Source organism: Vicia villosa, linkage group LG2 (assembly GCF_029867415.1).
Source record: "Vicia villosa cultivar HV-30 ecotype Madison, WI linkage group LG2, Vvil1.0, whole genome shotgun sequence".
Taxonomy (NCBI): Eukaryota; Viridiplantae; Streptophyta; class Magnoliopsida; order Fabales; family Fabaceae; genus Vicia; species Vicia villosa.
Genome location: NC_081181.1, coordinates 157,457,212 through 157,477,598, shown reverse-complemented (window position 1 = coordinate 157,477,598; position 20,387 = coordinate 157,457,212). Strand labels below are relative to the sequence as shown.

General features: G+C 29.3%; 2 protein-coding genes across 2 annotated transcripts; both read right to left on the bottom strand.

Moving 5' to 3' along the window:
- Positions 1 to 7,568: 7,568 nt before the first annotated feature.
- LOC131650426 (uncharacterized) lies at positions 7,569 to 9,119 on the bottom strand. Its single transcript, XM_058920137.1, has one exon. It carries the CDS (start codon positions 9,117 to 9,119, stop codon positions 7,569 to 7,571), a length of 1,551 nt encoding a protein of 516 aa, XP_058776120.1.
- Positions 9,120 to 9,894: 775 nt separating this feature from the next.
- On the bottom strand, positions 9,895 to 13,501 carry LOC131650425 (uncharacterized). Its single transcript, XM_058920136.1, has 5 exons — positions 12,698 to 13,501; positions 12,510 to 12,575; positions 11,003 to 11,393; positions 10,696 to 10,823; positions 9,895 to 10,614 (listed from the first exon to the last, which is right to left on the bottom strand). The coding sequence occupies exons 1-5, from the start codon at positions 13,499 to 13,501 to the stop codon at positions 9,895 to 9,897; spliced, it is 2,109 nt and encodes a 702-aa protein (XP_058776119.1).
- Between the last annotated feature and the right edge of the window lie 6,886 nt (positions 13,502 to 20,387).

Below are 20,387 nucleotides of genomic sequence, written 5' to 3'. Positions count from 1 at the left end.
TGAGTTTGTTGGAGTTGTCGGAGTTATATAAAAAAAAACTTATTTGTCTTTATGTTCCTATCAGTTGGAACTTAACATACCTAATGTTGGAGTCAGCTAAAAACTTCCAAGTCGTTTTTGATAAGTTCGACGTTGAAAATTCTAGTTATTTTTGAGTACTTTGAGACTAGTTCTTCCCTTCCTAACTATAAAGATTGGGAAAAAGCACATGCATTCATGAAATATGTTAAAATATTTTATGATGCCACTAAGGTGTTTTCGACTTCCTCAAATGTGACCATACGTTTTGCATCTCACCAATTATCAAACATATACACTGAGTTGAAAATGCACATTTTAAACTCTGTTCATGTTTGACGTGAATTAGGGATGTATATGAAATTGAAATCTAAAAAATATTGGAGAGACATTTTGAACATGAATGAACTGATTTATTTTGGTGTCATTCTTGATCCCTTCTATAAGTTGAGGTATTTGATTTATTTTTCCTGAAATGTACAATGATGATCAATTTGATGTCGGTAAAGAATTGTTGTCTAAAGTCAATAAAAGTTTGCTCAAAATGTATAACAGGTATGCTTTAGACCATGGCCAGCTAAATGGGATTAGGTAATCACTTATTGGTTCATCGGGATTCATTGGTAGGAAGTAGTGCTTAAAAAGAGCAGCCAACACAATTGGCTAGAACTAATTCTTTTAAAAAGTTATTTGAAAGAGAAAATTTGAATAGATCAGAAAAATGAGATTTAAAGGTATTTGGACAAAGACAACTTTGATGGAGAAGATAAGTTTCAATTACTTGTATGGTGAAAACAAAACTCCTAAAGGTTTCCGGTTTTATCAAGCATGGATATGGATGTATTTGTTACTCCTATTTCAACGGTATCATTTGAAAGTGTTTGGTACTGGTGGTAAAATTTTAGACACTTTTAGGAGTTGTTTAAATCCAGATATGACATAGGTTTTAATTTGTACTCGGAATTGGTAAATCCATATATGACATAGGTTTTAATTTGTACTCGGAATTGGTTGATGTCTTCTCCCTTTCGATTTAAAATGTCTTCGAACACAAATAAACAATCACTAAATAAATAAGTTATTCAACCGAGAAAAAAACAAAAGTTCATTGGTGAATTTAGAATACTATCCTTCTAGAATTACAATACTCGCTCGCAAAACAACTTTCTCGAAAGCGCTATGACTAAATTTGAGTGAAAGAAAGTAAAGAAAAATATTTCAGAGAAATAGTTAAGAGTGACGTATGAGAGCTCGCGTTTCTAGATGTGAAAATATGAGAGAATGAAACTCTATTTATAGGCTAGAAGTTGACACAAAAAGGGAAATTCTTTGGGATCAGAATTGATGAGTCAATCGATTGGCATATTGGTTGGCCTAAAAATAACTGTTTAGTTTGGTTTAAGAGGAAAGAAAATTATAGTCGTTGCCATTAATTGAGATGTTGTCTTAAACGGCGCATTTTCACACTAACCCAATCGATTGGGTAAAGTGCCAATCAGTTGGCAAGAATAAAAAATTGCCCGAAACTTTTCTGACAGTTTCCAAATCATCTGGCACGTCTTCAAAACATTTTTGGAAATATTTTCTTGAGAAAAACATGTTTAAAAAGTTGTTTTAATGTGTGCATAATTAGTTGTATAACTTTACGAGAGAGCCCTATGCTTTACAATATTATTCACTCAAACGCGTCAAGACGAACTTTGACACACTTCAAGTCTTGTCATATACTTCAATCTTGTAGACGGTTGCTTGAATATTTCATTCTCATAGACACTTTCTTGAGTTTTACTTGGAGATGAGGTTTGAGTTATATTCTATTTAGATGTCATCATCATAGAATAAAATATTATCAAACCCTATTGATATGCTTGTCATAAAAAATATCATCATCATAGAATAAAATATTATCAAACCCTATTTATAATAGTCTTTAGTTGTTATCATAAAAAACTAATTGTCATCATTAAAAACATGTTCGTCTTCAATAGAGCTTTCTTAATCAATAACCTATAAATTATGGTTCCACAAATCGTATATATCTTATTTGTCCTCCTATAGTTCTCTTTATTCTTTTAGTGTTTGGCTCATCATTCGCTTTTCTTCTTGATTTTTTTGTCTCCCTGGAGCTCTCCTAACAAATGGAAGCTTCAAACATATTATTAACTTGCAAGCCACAACGTGTATGAGTATTATAACCTGATCTGAACAACATAGATGGATGTAATTGAGTCATTTTCTTCCACGCATCTTCATTTTACTTCTTCATATTATCCCTGGCATTCTCCCATCCAGGAATTGTGGTTGCACGAGCAGCTCTCTATAAAGATTGTTTCATTAGTTCTCCCTGACACTTCTTTCTCAAGTTGCCATAAAGATGTTTAATTAATAACATGTGTAACACCCTTCTAGTCCTACATAGAATTTACAAATAAATTGATCTAAAATCATCGCACAAGGGTGTCACACGTCATAAAAACATAAACAAATCATGTTCCGTAACACGGGTTACAACAATAGTAGTGATTATCTTCAAAACATACACATTCATGGTATTCACACAAATTCAATACTTATTTTAAAAACATCGCAGCAGAGTCATCATCAATAAAAATCCTCAAACTTTCAAACTCATGACATTAGTCTCATTAAATAATTGAAAATAAAATTTATCCAACAATCAAAATTCATGCAAAGCCACCATTTAATAGTGATATAAAAATACAATCAAGCATTCTCAACCCGATGTTACATATCAGATCAAGACACCTCTAAATTAATGGAAACTAATAAATACTCCAATGAGCTACCTTTCTTACATCTACAACAATTCTTGAGTATTTGCAAGTTACCCACGTGGAGGCAACATTCAAACAGAAGGAATGAGTAATCATAATCAATTATAAAAGATATAAGGAAAGAGAGGATTGTAATCATTATAATTCCATCATATAACGTCATTAACAATTCCTAAACTCACACCTCACACCTCATGATTACACACACATACAACTCTCATCATAGTAATCAATATATAATCACTTAGAATTTCAAAATTCATCACACCACATATTATCAACATAATTAAGCAATAACACTGACTCAATGCATGTGGTACCATAACATGAACCGCTAAAATCATTTCACCCGTTGATCCTCACCATAGGATCGATTCCCTCTTGAAACCAGAGTACATCACAAAAACCATTACCGCCACCGCAGGTAATGCTTCATTAATTCCCTATCGTAGGAAATTAGCTACTCGCACTCGAACCACCACTATGGAAACGAGGCCATATCATAATTAGAACCAGAGTTCTGACAACATGGATGCATGGACTCTTAGCATACAACAACAATAACAACATACATTTGTTTGACCCTGGCTAGTCAAGTGTGTCATCAACAACATAATCATCATAACATGTATATATTTGAACATGCAACATAATTAAGACATCGTCACAATATCAACACCATAGCAACATCACAAAAATCACAAACATTAACACCACAACAATAATATCAATCTTCATTGTCATTAAAAGTCATCATAACACAGTATTATCACAATATCATCATAATAGTAAGATCAACATAACAACATTTATGAATAATACTACTCCTAAAAACAACATCAAATTCAGCAATTCGACAACTCAATAAACATGGAAACATCAGCATCATGTAACATTACTACATTAATACAACGTTTTCATAAACCAAGCACATAAACTCACAACTTCATCAAAAAAATAACCATAGAAATGATACCCAAACATATCATCTATTACTATTATGATATAGCTCTGTGCGTTAGCTTTCCAACACTTTAAACGGTGTGTCAAACAAAGTTATGAAACTTAAGTTACGACACTTTCAGTGCACACTGTCAAAACGCTTGTCCCGGCCTCGCCCAACGAATTTTCCAACGAAATTTTCCAGCAACCCCCAGGTGTGATTCTCTACAGTACATGCCTTCCCAATACTCAATTTTCAACTCATAGTCATCCAAATTGCATCATAATCAATATGATATAAACCTCAAACAACACATACTCACATATACGATTATAATTTGGATCATGGTATATAAAAGCATAATTCATCAACAATTATTCTATAGCATACAACATCAATCAAATAAAATCAAAATCTACATCTACCCTTCCCTCATACCAATCATAATCGAAAGCAATTACCCACCCTTATAAATTTCTTTTAATTTCCACTAAACCCACTAAACTTCCACGGTAACATTAAAATTTCTTTTAACCCCACTAAACCCATATCTAATTAATAAAGTAAATCCTAATTAAAATTATAATTAAAATAATTCTAAAAAGTTAAAGCTTCCATAACTCCATTAAGCTCTAAGCTATACTTATATAACTAGTAAAGGACCCGTGCGTTCGCACGGGTCGCGTAAATTCGATATAAATATTAAATAGATATTATATAGTCATGGTTAAAAAATATATATAAAAATTTATACGAATTAACAGAAAAAATATTTCAATGTTAATTATCCTATAATAAATATTAATTTAATTTATCAAGTTGTAAATATTAATTTAATTTATCAAGTTGTAGTAGTTGTCAGGATATACATAGATTTGATAATTGCTATTAAACTAAATATATGGTGGAAAAACAGGTTTGCCCCGTCAGGCATGCTTATAATTTTTATAATTGTTAATAATTTTAATTTTACAATTTCTATTAACATTATTATAAAATAAAACATATTATACACCAAAAAAAAATATTGGTTTGATAATTGATTTGATTTAATGAATTGAATAATACTATGTTTGTTAAATTTGTATAATAATTTAGAAGTTATATGCTATAGTAATTCAGAAGTCAGTTTAATGGTAGTGCACCGTCAGTATAAAGAATTATTACACAGACATTCAATTAGAATATTTTAAAGTGTCAAATCATAAAAGTATTTTAAAATTTACAGTATGACTTGGCGGGATGTCAATGTCATTGGATGCCATTGTAAAAGTGCATCATCCTTAATATCTGTTCAATTTAAGTAAATATTTTGTCGGCCCGTCAAAAAAATAGGTTCGGCCCGTCAGACATGCCTATAATTTTTAAATTCTTCTATAGTGTAAATGTATGAATTGTATTGATATTATATGATTTTATCATCTAATAAAAATAAATTTAAACACATTTAAGTTTTATAACAATCTCTGACAAATCTTAGACAAATAACAATTGTTGAAAAACTTAAAACAACAATGGTCAATAAATAAAATAGATTTATTTTATTTATTAATCTTTTAATAATATTATATTTAAAATAATAGAAAATTACTCTTTAGCCAAAAATTGTAAAAAGGACTCTTAACATTAAATTCCATTTTTAAGTCCAACCCATTAAATAAAAATAGTTATTAATAATATATTTATCTCACAAAATTGAAAATAATTGTTTAATTAGATTAGTTCGAACCTATTATTAGTTTATATTCTTGGACACCAGTCTTATTTTTATTTGAAATAACAACAATAAAAAATTGCAAAATAGAACGGGTACCATTACTAAGGGCGACAACTGTTTAAATAAATTAACATAATAAATTCAAATGCTTCAAAGATTTGGAACATAGAGATAAAAAATACGGCTCGTTGGAATAAAAGAAAAAAATATTTAAAAAATCTAATAATGATTATATCTGATTAGTAACATTAATGCACCGGTCTGGAATAAAGGAAAAAATATTTAAAAAATCTTAAATAATGATCATATTAGATTAGAAACATTAATGCAGTCTTTGAAATCAGTCTTAAAATTCTCATTACAGGAAAAAATGACTCTGTATTCTCCTTTTCATTATTGCTCACGCAAATAGTTAATACAATATTTTTATCTAATAAATAAATGTGTAGAATTTTTTACTTAAAAAATTTCTAAATTAAACATTAATAATAATAATACTAATATATTATTATTATTATTATTATTATTATTTGAAATAATGAAGATATATTATATCAAAAAAACAGTTCATACAACGCGACCCGAAGGTCCAGCTAACCAAAGTGACTAAGGACTATTACATTAATAAGGGAGCAAGGTACCTACGAAGCTTAACCTTATTTTACGAAGCTTAACCTTATTCCACCCACGGTTAACAATCCTATCAATAACAGTGAACCCGATCTTGGCACTAATATATTATTATTATTATTATTATTATTATTATTAAATAAATAATTTGAAATAATAGTAATAAATAACATTGATTGTTTTTTCCTAACAATATCATATTAATCATGCATCATATTGTTGTCACATAGAGATGGAAAATATAATACTATATAATTTTGATAAAAAAATAAAAAATATTTTTATTAATCATATACTCACTTAAAATATAAACAATTTTAAATTTAGTAAATATTATAACACACAAAATTAATAAAATTATATATAATTTTGCCATCTTAAAAAATTTAGTAAATATTATATATTATATATTTATATTACAAAGCATAAAATGATAAATTTATTTGTTGACAATGATAAAAAATTTGTTTCAAAAATATATGATTATGATTAAGAAAGATTGTAGTGTATAGAAATAAGTAATTAGTATTATTAATGATTAGGGAGTTGAAATTACTTTTAGAGTATATAGCTAGCCTAGTACACTTTACGCACCTATATAAAATCAAAAAATAATACTAAAATTTTATAGTCATCCAATTTTTTATGGTCATCCAATTAATATTTTAATATTGTCATGTAATTATTGTCTTTTTTAAAAAATAATATAGCCACTTATGGTAGGAATTGAATGATAAGTTTCTTATTGTCGTTTAGGTTCTTTTCTTATAAATATCGTTTTGTTTGTATAAGTAAACAAAAATAAATTAATTATTGAAAGAAAAATTAAAAAATAATATATTATTGAAAAATTAATTAATTATTAAAAAAAATTATATTTTTTAAGTTAACAAAATATAGATAAATTAATTATTTAAGAAGAGATTATAAAATAATATATTATAAAAATATTATGTTAAGAGTCAATGTTTTTTAAAAATTGAGTGAGGTATACTTTTTTTATATCAATATTAGATGTTATTAGTAAAACAAATATTATAAAATACTAATATTATAAGAGTCTGTTTGGTTGGGGAGTTTTGAAGGGGGAGAATAGTTTAAGTTTAATGAGTTTGGTTCATATGAGTTTTGAAGGGGAGAATAGTTTAAGTTTAATGAGTTTGGTTCAATTTTTATGAGAAGAGGGGGTAATTAGATTCTCTCCTAGAGTAGTTTTTTAGTCCTCCCAAATTGAATGGATTCAGAGGGGGAGAGAAAGTAGTTATGATAGAATATTGACAAAATTACCTTCACTTATTTGTTACAATCTTAATATTCCTTAATAAAAATTAAAAATTAATTTTTTGTCCTCTTATTATAATTTTTTTTTTTGGAAGAATAAGAAATTATATATATAATTCCAAAAAACAGTTATGTACATAAGCGGCCCATAGGGCCCAGCTCAAACCAAAGGAACCTAATCAAGTCAAAGAAGGAAAGGAACAAGTTTCCCTCTAAGCTTAGGTTTATTCCATACTCTTTGTACTATTTTATCTATGATATCTTTAGAGATATTTCTATGAGTATTCCTATATATATCATCACTCTTAAAAATCAAGCTATTTCTATACAACCAATAAGCATGAAAAGTCTCTGCAAATGCTGTTTTCAGCAAGGTCGTTTTCCAGCCTTTGTGTTTACATCGATCCACCATCCACTTCATCTCACATTCCCAATTGCCTGGAACATGATCTTCATGGAGCCATAACAGAATCTCTTGCCATACACTCCTGGTCCTGTTACACACAAAGAAAAGATGATTCAAATCTTCCCTATCAGAACACATACTGCATCGATCATTGTCTAAAATGCCAAATTTCATGAGCCTAGCTTTGGTTGCAAGTCGATCTAGGCAAGCCATCCACAAAGTGAATCCTGCTCTAGGCCTTGCCTCATTGTCAAAGAACAATTTTTTCCAAGGCACATCTTGCATATTGCTGAGTAGCTGTTTGTATATCTTCCTCTTGCAGAATTTATTCTCAGTCAACATCTTGTTCCAAACAGCCATTTGACTCACTTCTTCTCTTTGGTTGAGTATAGCTTTTAGCATCCACGAGCAACTAGGCTTCAGCTGCACCTCCATAACATTTGCTCCTTTTATGTAGTAGGTATGAACCCACCTAAACCACAAACTATCTCTTTCTCTGCATAAATCCCACAGAAGCTTACTCATGCAAGCCTTGCTCCATCTACTCAAATCAATGACATTCAGCCCTCCAAGGTTTTTGGGCTCACAAATTTTACTCCAAGCAACAGGGGCTTTTCTAGAATATTCTCCTTTTCCAGACCACAAGAAATTTCTGCACATGCTATCTACCCTCTGAATGACACCTTTAGGAAGAGGCAAGCATTGAAGCCAGTAATTTGCAGTGCTAAAGAGAACACTTCTAATCAATTGAATCCTCCCAGCATAACTCAACATATGTGCAGACCAGTGATTTATTCTTCTACCAATCTTCTCAGCCAGATGGGTACAATTTCTAGCAGATAATCTCTTGCTCTCCAGAGGAATCCCCAGACATTTAACAGGCAAAGTACCAGTACAAAAACCAGTGATATCTACCAATTCCTTCTCATGAATGTTGTCTAAACCACTGCAAAACAACTTACATTTAGCAGGGTTAACAACCAGCCCTGTTGCCCTAGAGAACTTCTGAAATTTCTTCATAAGACTCTGAACAGAATTCACATCACCCCTAGAGAAAAGCAATAGGTCATCTGCAAAACTCAAATCAATCAGACCTATATTTTTGCATTTGCTATGATACCTGAAGTCAGCATCTTGTTTCAGATCATCAAGCATCCTATGAAGATATTCCATCACAATAACAAATAAGAGGGGAGAAATGGGATCTCCCTGTCTTAATCCCTTCTTAGCTTGGACTCTTCTAGATAAGGTCCCATTTATATTGAATTGATAGCTCACAGTGGTGACAGCCAACATGATCCAGTTGATAAATCTCCTAGGTAAATCCATTTCAGCCATTCAGGGCTCCCCAGTCAACAGAATCATAAGCTTTTTGAATATCCATCTGTAGCATACATCTAGGCATTCCTCCCTTTCTACCATATCCCTTCACCAATTCATAAGCTAATAAAATGTGATCATGTATGTCTTGACCTGGAACAAACCCAGCCTGGTTCCTACTGATGATATTGGGCAGGATAGCACTCAGTCTTCTAGCCATGACTTTGGCTATAATCTTGTACACAGTTGTGCAACAAGCTATAGATCTATATTCTTTGATGGATTTTGCTGCAGCATTTTTTGGAATCAAGGAAATGAGTGTCTGATTCCATTTACTATCCAACTCCCCTTTGTCAAAAAACTCTCTCACAGCCTTGATAACATCTTCTTTCACTATACTCCAAGAAGCCTTAAAAAATTTAGAATTATATCCATCCACCCCAGGGGCTTTGAGATCACTGATACTATTTAAGGCTTTAACAATCTCATCATTAGTAACATCTTTACTCAGGTCAATTCTACAATTATGAGCAAGTTGCTTACCCTTTCTCAAAACTGGAATGTCAACAGCATCAAGATTTGCATGAGCAGTTCCCATCAGCTTTTTATAGAACTGAATTACTTCCTCAGTGATGTCAGTTTGAGTAGTAAGTATTCTCCCATCCTCAGTGCAAAGGCTATGTATCCTCATATTACTTTGTTTACTCTTTAAGGTTGCATGGAAATATGCATTATTCTCATCTCCTAACCTTATCCAGCTAACCTTAGCTCTTTGCCTCACGATTTATTCTTCTATGGCAAGAAGCTCCATCAGTTTATCAGTTTTATCCTTCTCCTCCTTAGTCAGATCCTTATTCCCTCTATCTTGCACAATGCTCTTCTGCACATCTTCCAGCTCTCTCCTGGCTCTCTCAATCTGCATGTTGATGCCTCTGAAAGGCTTGCTTAACTTCTTTATTATAGGCTGCAGCCTTAACAATTTATCCCACAACTTGACATGAGAATCATTCCTCCCTCTCCTATTCCAGTTCCTCTCCACATGCTCTCTGTACTCAGGCACATCAGTCACCTTGTTAAGAAACTTAAAAAGCCTCTTAGGCTTGCTATCCTGCTGCCTGTTCCTGAGACACAACATAGCATGGTCAGAAATATTGGGCTCCAGCACATGCAATTCCCACTGCATCCTTTGATGAAACCACTCCTTATTAGCTAAGGCCCTATCAATGCAAGAGTAAATGGTTCCACTTACATGCTTGTTACTCCAGGTGTACTTATCTCCTATCTTATCCAGATCAACTAAACCACATTTAGTCATCATATTAGCCAAGTCACAAAACTCACCTTCATGGACCTCTTTCCCTCCAATTCTATCATCAGTATGAAGAACATTATTATAGTCACCCATGAGGCACCAAGGACCTTGCTGAGTGCTGTTGATCTTCTCTATATCCTTCCACAAATTCCTTCTTCTTTCCAGTTTATTATCAGCATAAATGGCAGTAAGCTAGTGTTGGAAGTTATCATTTTTGTCATAAACTCCACAGTGTATCATCTGCTCAAAACTACAGATACTCTTGATGTCAACCTTATTATTATCCCACATAATCCACACCCTACCATTAGCATGCTTATTATAGTTATCAAGGTAATTCCATTGGCCTCCTATCTTCTTCCTAATATTCTCAGCTTTATCTTGTTTTACTCTAGTTTCAACTAATATAGCAATCTCAGGACTCAGATTAGAGAGACGGGAGCTAATCTCTCGATTCCTGATCCCTTTGTTCAGCCCCCTAACGTTCCAGGACACAATCATGTCACCCCCAAGGGTATGTCTCTGGGGTCATTCAAAACACCTAAAGACTCAAAGAAATTAGAACAATGGAGTGTTGTACCTGAGTTATCACATGTGACTTTCTTCCCATCTTCTTTCCTCCGCCTAATCTCTGTCCATGTACCTTTATCCATTATCTCTTTCTCCTCCTGAGTGCTATCTTCCTTCTCTAATCCCTTATCACCAATCACAGAGTCACTAACTTCATTCACCTCATCTACCTTTGTTGTCTTAGCTTGCCATACTTTGATAGGAGGTTTCTTATCAGTGGAGCATACATGGCCTATTTTTTGGCATCTTTCACAATACTGAGGCCTCCATTCATATTCAACCTTCTGTTTTCTTACTCTCCCTTCATGGTCTCTGATGGGAATTTCTTCACACAATTTCTGCGTGACATCCACCTCCACCAGAAGCCTAGCATAACTCACACGAAGTTTCTCTGCTGGGCACTCATCCGTGAACAAGGGTATTGACCGGTAAAATAGCAAGTGTACTATTTGTTTACCGATGTAGTAATAAGAGAGTAAATTCCCAAGTATCGAACTCGCGGACTGCGTAGGAATTATATGTTTCAGAACTGTGCAATTGAATAAAAAGTCATCGGGGTATTTGGTTTTTATGTTTAATTTAAATAACAACTTATGCAAAACGAAAGAGTTAAAATAGTTTGATTCAATGAAAATATGGGGACACAAGTCAGGACTGATGTATGAATCGCTCTGCAATGAAATAATCACCACTTAACAGATTAACTTTAGAAATTATCAATACCGACACCAAACATTGATTTTCCCTAATTCCTTAGTGAAAACTTCTTGAGATTAAAACCCTCTTTCAATTCCTTAACAAGATAGTTTTACCTCAAGATTCTAAAAAGAACATAGCCCGGATAATTAGGTCGCTACACATTAATCCTTATTCCTAAGTGATTCATAGTTATAACGTTATGATTAAAAAAGCGTTAAGGTAGTTTTCCAACAAAACCTTAACCGTATATCATCACATATATTTTCCAATATAAAGAAGCAATAAGCACTTTTAATCATAAACTGAATTTCATAAAGATAATCCGCAAATTAACGGTAAATTATAGTCATTACATCACATGATTCAGGGACATCAATCCTAACAAGTTTAGAGTTTAGTTACTCATGGCAATTATCAAGATAACAATGATTAAAGATGAAGACATTACAATTGGTTGAATCGGAATTGATCTTCAATCGCGGATGCTCTTGAAGATTTCTTCGCTCCAAGCCCTAATGCTCTCAATCTCTATTTTCACGTTCTCCGACCGTCAAAAAGTGCTTTTCTCTCTTCCAAACAGTGACTAAATACCTCACAGCAAATATTCTAATCCAAAAAGTCTATCCTGCCCTTCCTTGAGTGACCGAGTACATAAGTTAAAAATCAGAATTTTTTAGCGCACATGTCTGACACGGCCGTGTCATGGGACACGGGTGGCCGTGTCAGACCCCTGACTTGTTTCTTCCAAGCTTTTTCAATGTCTCCCTTCAGCCAGTGTGACACGGCCGTGTCACGTGACACGGGTGGCCGTGTCAGACCTCTGGCTTGCCAAAAATCACCTTTCCTTGACTTGAAATATGCCCTGTTCCTGTAATACTTAAACACTACCAGTACAAGATCAAAAGCAAGAGGAAAAACAATAAAAACTAGCAAAGATCACACAACAAACTCAAACATAAAACTAAGCAAAAACTAATAATAACCAGACTAAAATGACTTAAAATACCACCGGATGAAATGTTTTTCCATTGATTAGAACATAGAAACAAGATGAAATTGGTGGCCGATCAGGTATTCCCACAACACTTCCAATCTTCCCTAAACTTTGAGCACCCCACATAGGTAGAGGAAGACCTGGTAGTTTAATCCAAATTGGGATCGATCTGAGCATATCCTTTGCCATGGTAAAATCATGCCTCCATTCCAAAAGAATCACTGGTTTGTTCTGAAATGTGTATGGACCTTTCATCAGAACTTTATCTCTATCATCACCATTCTTGAATTTGAGTATGAAATAGCCTTCATCATTGTAGAACATGTCAGGCAGCGCAACAAAGTTCCACATACGACTCATGTAATTCTTCATCGCATTCATGCTCAAATTGGTACCAATCACATACATGATCAACGAGTTCTCCCAAAACCTAATTTCCGCTTCCACATCTTTTTCTTCAATTTCAACTTCAAAAATTCCCTCCTTTATCTTTGGAGCAACAAATTGAAGTTGCTTTCCATTTGTTGTTTGCCTATTGCCACTGATAACATCAACCCAAAGCTTGTTCTGATCCCCAATAGGTTTCGTCTTCATCTGTTCTTCCACCCTAGGTTCATCTTTGCTTTTCCCTTTTCCGTCACTATCCGTCACTTGCTTATCAAGATTCGATTCAGTAATCACCGTCCCATGTTCTTCTGGTATTGCTGCAGTCACCGGCGAGGTTGTTACCGGCGTAGTTGAGCCATCTCCATGTTTCGTTCCCGTCGATTGAGTCACCTTCTTCGGCGGTCTACCCCTTCCACGAGAGCTTCCCATTTTTTTTATCATCTTTGTCCCCTCTTATTATAATTAGTTTATATATATATATATATATTGGGAGCTTATACGGTATGCATGTCTAATTTATACTACCTATTTTATTCGTTATCATTTGAAACTGTAATGGATGATGGTTAAAGAAAAATTAAAATATTCAAAAGATTCAATCAAATCAATTTGAATTAAAAAAAAATAATGTTGCAATAATTACATTATTTCACAATATTAATTATTAATTATGATTTATTATGGTTTATTATAATTTATGATTTATAAATATGGTTGAACATTTGATTTTTTTACTGAATGATTGCTGAAAAATAACTTGATATAAAAAATTTAAATTTTGAAACAAATATATTCCCCATTTTTTTAGCCATTTATTTTTTCTCTTTCCAATAAATTATGATCTAATTATTAGTTACGATATGCCATCTAACCAAGAGTATTATTATTTGAAATAAATAAATATAATTAAATATTTTTTATCTATTAATTTGAAATTAAAATGAATCATATAAATTCTAATTATAATGAGTTAAGTTTTTTTTTCTTATATTATATCATAATATTAGATATAATTTGTTTATCACATTAGTTTAAATAAATATTTTATAAGAAAAATCATAACTAATTGAATGAATCAATTTTTATAGTACCAAAACTATCTTGCCAAATTTTTATCGTCCCGTATTTTTTTATCAAAAACAAAAATTTGTAATATTTTTTGTATAACTAATTATATTTTATAAAAAAATAAGATTATTATTGTCATTCAATTAAGATTTCCCTTTCTTATAAATATTATTTTGTTTTTATAAATATCAATAAATTATTTTTTAAGTCAACAAAATATATATTAAAAGTTAAATTAATTATTGAAGGAGAGATCATGAAATAATATATTATTGAAAGATATATCACATTAATTATTGCAAAACAATATATTAAATTTAACGTTTTTTAAAATTAACGTTTTTATTGCAAAATGATATCTTAATTATACTGAATTGAATCTTTTATATATATATATATATATATATATATATATATATATATATATATATATATATATATATATATATATATATATATATATATATATATATATATATATATATATATATATATATATATATATATATATATATATATATATATATATATATTTCAATAATAATCATTGGCTATAATGAAAATTGAGAACTTTTAATAATAACCATTGGATTTGAATTAAAGGCTCAGATTTACCTCATATTTTAAAATATTTAATTAATGCTTAAGTGAACAAGATATTTATGTAATATGTATTTAACATATGAGATAAATCTGAGCCATTAATTCAAATCTAATGGTTATTATTAAAAGTTCTCAGTTCTCATTATAGTCAAAGTTCTCATTTGATACGTCCCCATATATATATATATATATATATATATATATATATATATATATATATATATATATATATATATATATATTCATACAATCGAAGTATAGGAAATCATGCAATTTCATTAAAAAGTCAAAATAATAGTCTCTTCCTCAAATCATTTTTGAATTCATTCTCAATCAGTAAAAAGGTATTATAATTATTGCAACAAAACAAAAAAGTAAAAAATAATAGTTAAAAATGAGAATAATTATCTATAATCAACAAAATACAACTTTTCATTAGATAATAACAAATGCTATATCTTTTCATAGACCAATTATACCCTTCAAAACAAAATAAGAAGAAAATAAATAATAGTGAAAACTACCTAAAGACAAATTGAATAGTAAGAAACTAATCAATTGTATAAAAAAAGATGCATTTTAAATATATTTACTCTGGTATTGGATATAGAATGCAATACTTCATAAGTATAAGGCCAAAGTCTCTCTTCTCAAAATTCTACCTTTGCTTCTCACCCTTTCAAAACCATTCAGTCATATCTTCACCATCATAACTCAGGTTATCAGAAGAACAAACCCTACAAAATGAAAAATTATATCAACAAATTGACACATAATTGTAGATAATATGTAATCAAACAACATCATAACATGATATAACAAAAACAAATTTATAATACCTCATCAAACAACAAAATATTGAGAGCATCTAAAACAACATTTGGATCACATTTAGGTTCGTACTTTAAAGTGCAAATTAACAACAAAATTAATTTCCATGTAAATGCATAAAACAAAATATTGCCTTATAAACTAAAAATTTGAACAAAACCATTATCGTTGTAATTTATCATTTAACCAAAAAGTTTTGATAAAAAACAATAACCAACAACATAGTGTGACTGTATTATTCAAAATTTTGATACTGCAAAACATCTGGTACCACAAATAAATTGATATAATCAATCAACACATACACATAATTTTTTAAAAACTTATAGTAATTATAAAGTTTAATAGTAGAAAAAATAATAGAGAAGTGGAATATTTTGTGGTGATATCAAATATATTACTGGATCAAAACTCAGTTCACAAAGACTTGAGTAAACTCAACTCAACAACGAAATCAAACAAACAAATAAAGAAAAGTAAATATGTGTGAAAAAAGAGAACAAAATTCTCACGGTAACAACATCAATCACCAACTTACCAAACAAAATATTCAAGGAATCCAGATATCTATCGGTGAAATCAACAATTTTAAATTTAATGGGAATAAAGTATACTTCCAAAATCAAACACCTTAATTTCTAAAATTATCAACAATTGAGTACAACACTGATTTTTCTGTCAACATTTAACAAAAATCAAATTCCTCCAGATTTCTCAGCATAAAGACTTCATTTTCCTTATATTTAAGTCTAAACAAAACAGTAAATAAATCCATTTTTCTCTCATTAATTCGTTAAAAATATTTTTTTAATAAAAATATATTAAAAAGACTTATCAATTCAAAAAAATAGAAAGTAAAATCAGATCGATGAAAAGCAAAAAAACATAAAAGAAATTACCTTTGGAGGTTTCGAAAGCATTGTTCATTTGGGAGGAGAAGATGAAAGATTAGGGTTTCAGAAGGTTTGAATAGTTGGGGATTATGTTGTGGGTTTTAATAAGAAATATTAAAGGAGTCAAAATTAAATGAAGAAATTGGAAAGAGTTTGCCATGGTTTTGATAAAGGATGAATTTACGGTTCTCGTGCTGAATGATGATGCTTTTTAATGGATCAGTCACGATTTAAGAAAAAAATAAGAATGGGAAACAAAATTGAATCGGTTTTGCAGATGACAGTGGAAGAGGGAAGGACGGAAATAACTTTGAGAAGAAGTGGAGATGATTTAATATAGGGGATGAATAGGAGAAGAAGAATGAGAAACGTTTGATATGTTTCAAATGTCTTTTCAGAGTAAAAACAGTGTATTTTCCAATGCTTGGGAAACTAGAGCGTGTGATGATGGAATATAGCGTGTTCCAATAAAAGGATTTCAAATAATTAGGGCGGCTGCAATTTAATTATTTTTAGTTGTGTAATTGCTCTCAAGGGTATGTAAAACCATCTTAAATTGACTTTGATTAGGGTAATTAGGGAAATTTAGTGGTAATCAACTTTTATATATTAAAGTAGATTTGACAATCATATCTACATCCACAAATCACATATAAACAATTACACCATAACTTTCATTTGTTATATTTTACTCTCTCTATCTCTCATCTCCTTTACTCTTCCATCTTTACTCTGATAGTTAGATTTGTTTTGTATTTTACCATTGTCAATGATGTATTGATAAAAATGGCAAGATTGTGTTGAAATCCAATAGGTGAGTGTTTTTTTTCTTATGTAGTTTCATAAATTTATTATTTTGATGGGTGTAGGTGCAAGGAGCAGGATAATGTCATCTACCCATTAACTATCGTGCAAAAGTGTCTCCTTTATTCTACTTATTTTCAATTATCCATACAAAAATGTTACCCGTATATAAAATATAGTATGTTTTCAATACAGTTATATATTCTATTATAAATACTCCACCACTACCACTAACTCATTCAATATATATTTAGGACAATTCATTTGTTTTTTAATATCAAAACTGTTAAGCTTCTTCACCTTCTTGATTTTTATCATTATTCTCTATTTCTTCTTCACTATGATTAGACATGTGTCAATTAAATTTTTATACTTTGCCTTTGTATTATTTTCTTTCTTAATTAGTTGCCTCTGCCGGCCTTTATATTATATTTTATCTAAATCCGTTGTCTTTGCCTTTGTAGGTGCCACAATGCCATGGATAAGAGAATTGCATATGAAAGTATTTCTCAATTACATTTCTCTATTTCTTCTTCACATATTGAAACAATTGTTAGACATGTTTCACTTAATTTTGCCTTTGTGTTATATATTTTTTTTAATTCTTTGCCTTTGTCTTTGCAGTCGCCACCATGCGCTTTGCAGGTGCCACCATGTGCATATGAAGATATTTTCCAATTATATTATTATTTTTTTATTTCCTACCTATGTGTTCATTTCATTTTTTCACCTATGAATTAGATTAAATAATTTTTTTTCCGCTTTTTTAATTTTTTTCTTTACTAATGTTGTTGATATGGGATAATTAATTTATTGTAATTGGTATTTGATTCGATAATTTTTTTCATAATTATATTGATTATTAATATCATTTTAGTTCTATCTAATTTCCTCTTCTTACTATTAATTCTTATTATTTTTAATTTCATCAAAATTACGTAATTTATATAGTTACTTTAATAAATAACTTCATCCCATTAATTAAGAAATTATAATAATACATTTAGAAGTTGAATAATTCCACAGTTCTACTAAACCACATATCTACTGAGTTAAGATCCTCTCTATTTCTCAAAAGAAATGAAGAGCTCCATTACTAAAGTTTTCATAATATAAAAGTCAAATTATACAAATATGTGTCACACTTTTCAACAACTTACATGCATTAGGATCTCAATTCATATCTACTAACCATTTTTATACATAATTGTTTGTACTTGTAATGTAGACTAACTAATTTTTTCTACTCAACTCTCAATAATGTTACAAATCTACTTTACTATAAATCTAAAGAAGTCATGATGGCAACCCTAGCCACATGTCATCTTTGTAATAATACTAGCCACATGTCACTTGATAATAATTCTAAATAAAAATCCTAATTATACAAACCTTTCATTAAAATAAATATTAATATAATAATTATTATAATTGTACAATTTTGAAATTTAAAATTAATAATTATTTCAAAAATTAAGAATTGAATTCTCCAACAATTAATATTAAAACCTCAAAAAATCAGTATTTAAATTTTCTATATAATTTTAGAATATATACTTACTATAAATCTAAAGAAGTCATGATGACAACCCTAGCCACATGTCATATTTGTAATAATACTAGCCACATGTCACTTGATAATAATTCTAAATAAAAATCCTAATTATACAAACCTTTCATTAAAATAAATATTAATATAATAATAATTATAATTGTACAATTTTGAAATTTAAAATTAATAATTATTTCAAAAATTAAGAATTGAGTTCTCCAACAATTAATATTAAAACCTCAAAAAATTAGTATTTAAATTTTCTATATAATTTTAGAATATATACTTACTATAAATCTAAAGAAGTCATGATGGCAACCCTAGCCACATGTCATATTTGTGATAATACTAGCCACATGTCACTTGATAATAATTCTAAATAAAAATCCTAATTATACAAACCTTTCATTAAAATAAATATTAATATAATAATAATTATAATTGTACAATTTTGAAATTTAAAATTAATAATTATTTCAAAAATTAAGAATTGAATTCTCCAACAATTAATATTAAAACCTCAAAAAATCAGTATTTAAATTTTCTATTTAATTTTAGAATATATTTTTAAAATAAGTATTTAAATTCTAAGGTTTAAGAATAATCCTACTAATAATAGGAAAACCTCAAAAAATAAGTATTTAAATTATATATATAATTTTAGAATTCATTTAAAAATAAGTATTTAAAATTTTATATATAAATTATAAGTATTTAAAATTTTATAAATAATCTATATAATTTTAGAAAGCATTTTAATATAATTTTAACCTAAGGAATTTAACATACATACAAAGATTAAAAAAGTTTCTATCTGTTAAATTTTAGGATTAAATAATCAATTTTATATTTTATTCAGGATACAATCAAAGTAAAATAAACGAAAAAGAAGAAAGATGGAAAATGTGGATCAACCCAATATTGGAAATGAAGACTATGAATACCATTTAAACAATAATAAACATTAAGAATAATAATAATCAATATGTAACTGCTTATAATAAATTTTCTAAATTTAAAAAAATTAAGAATAAGAATAAATATCAAACGTTATACAATTATAATAATGACAAATTTAAAATAATAATTATTGCATAAAATTATTATGTATAACTCCTATAATAAATTGTAATAAAAATTGAAACCTACATTTTTTTTATGTCATTGGTAATGATAAAAAATTTAGACTTTTCAATTCTAATGAAATTAAAAATGTTGATTCACTATAAATATGTCTTTTTTAGAACCTCTTATCTCATATGAGAATTCTTTGATTGAAGAGATTGTATTCTGTGTGTAGCAGAAAAATATTTTTATTCTGTATTCGTATTATGCATTTGTATTCCATTCATAATTAGAATTTATAATTATGTTTTCTTTGTGTATTTGTATTATGAATTTGTATGTCATTCATAATTATAATTTATAATTTTTATCAATTCCAATTTATATATTTATATATAATATCAAAATCTTGATTAAGTGTTATATTTATATATAATAGTTTTACATACAGTAGAATAAGAATAATTTGTCAATTTTTTTTAGTTTTATCCGTATGTTG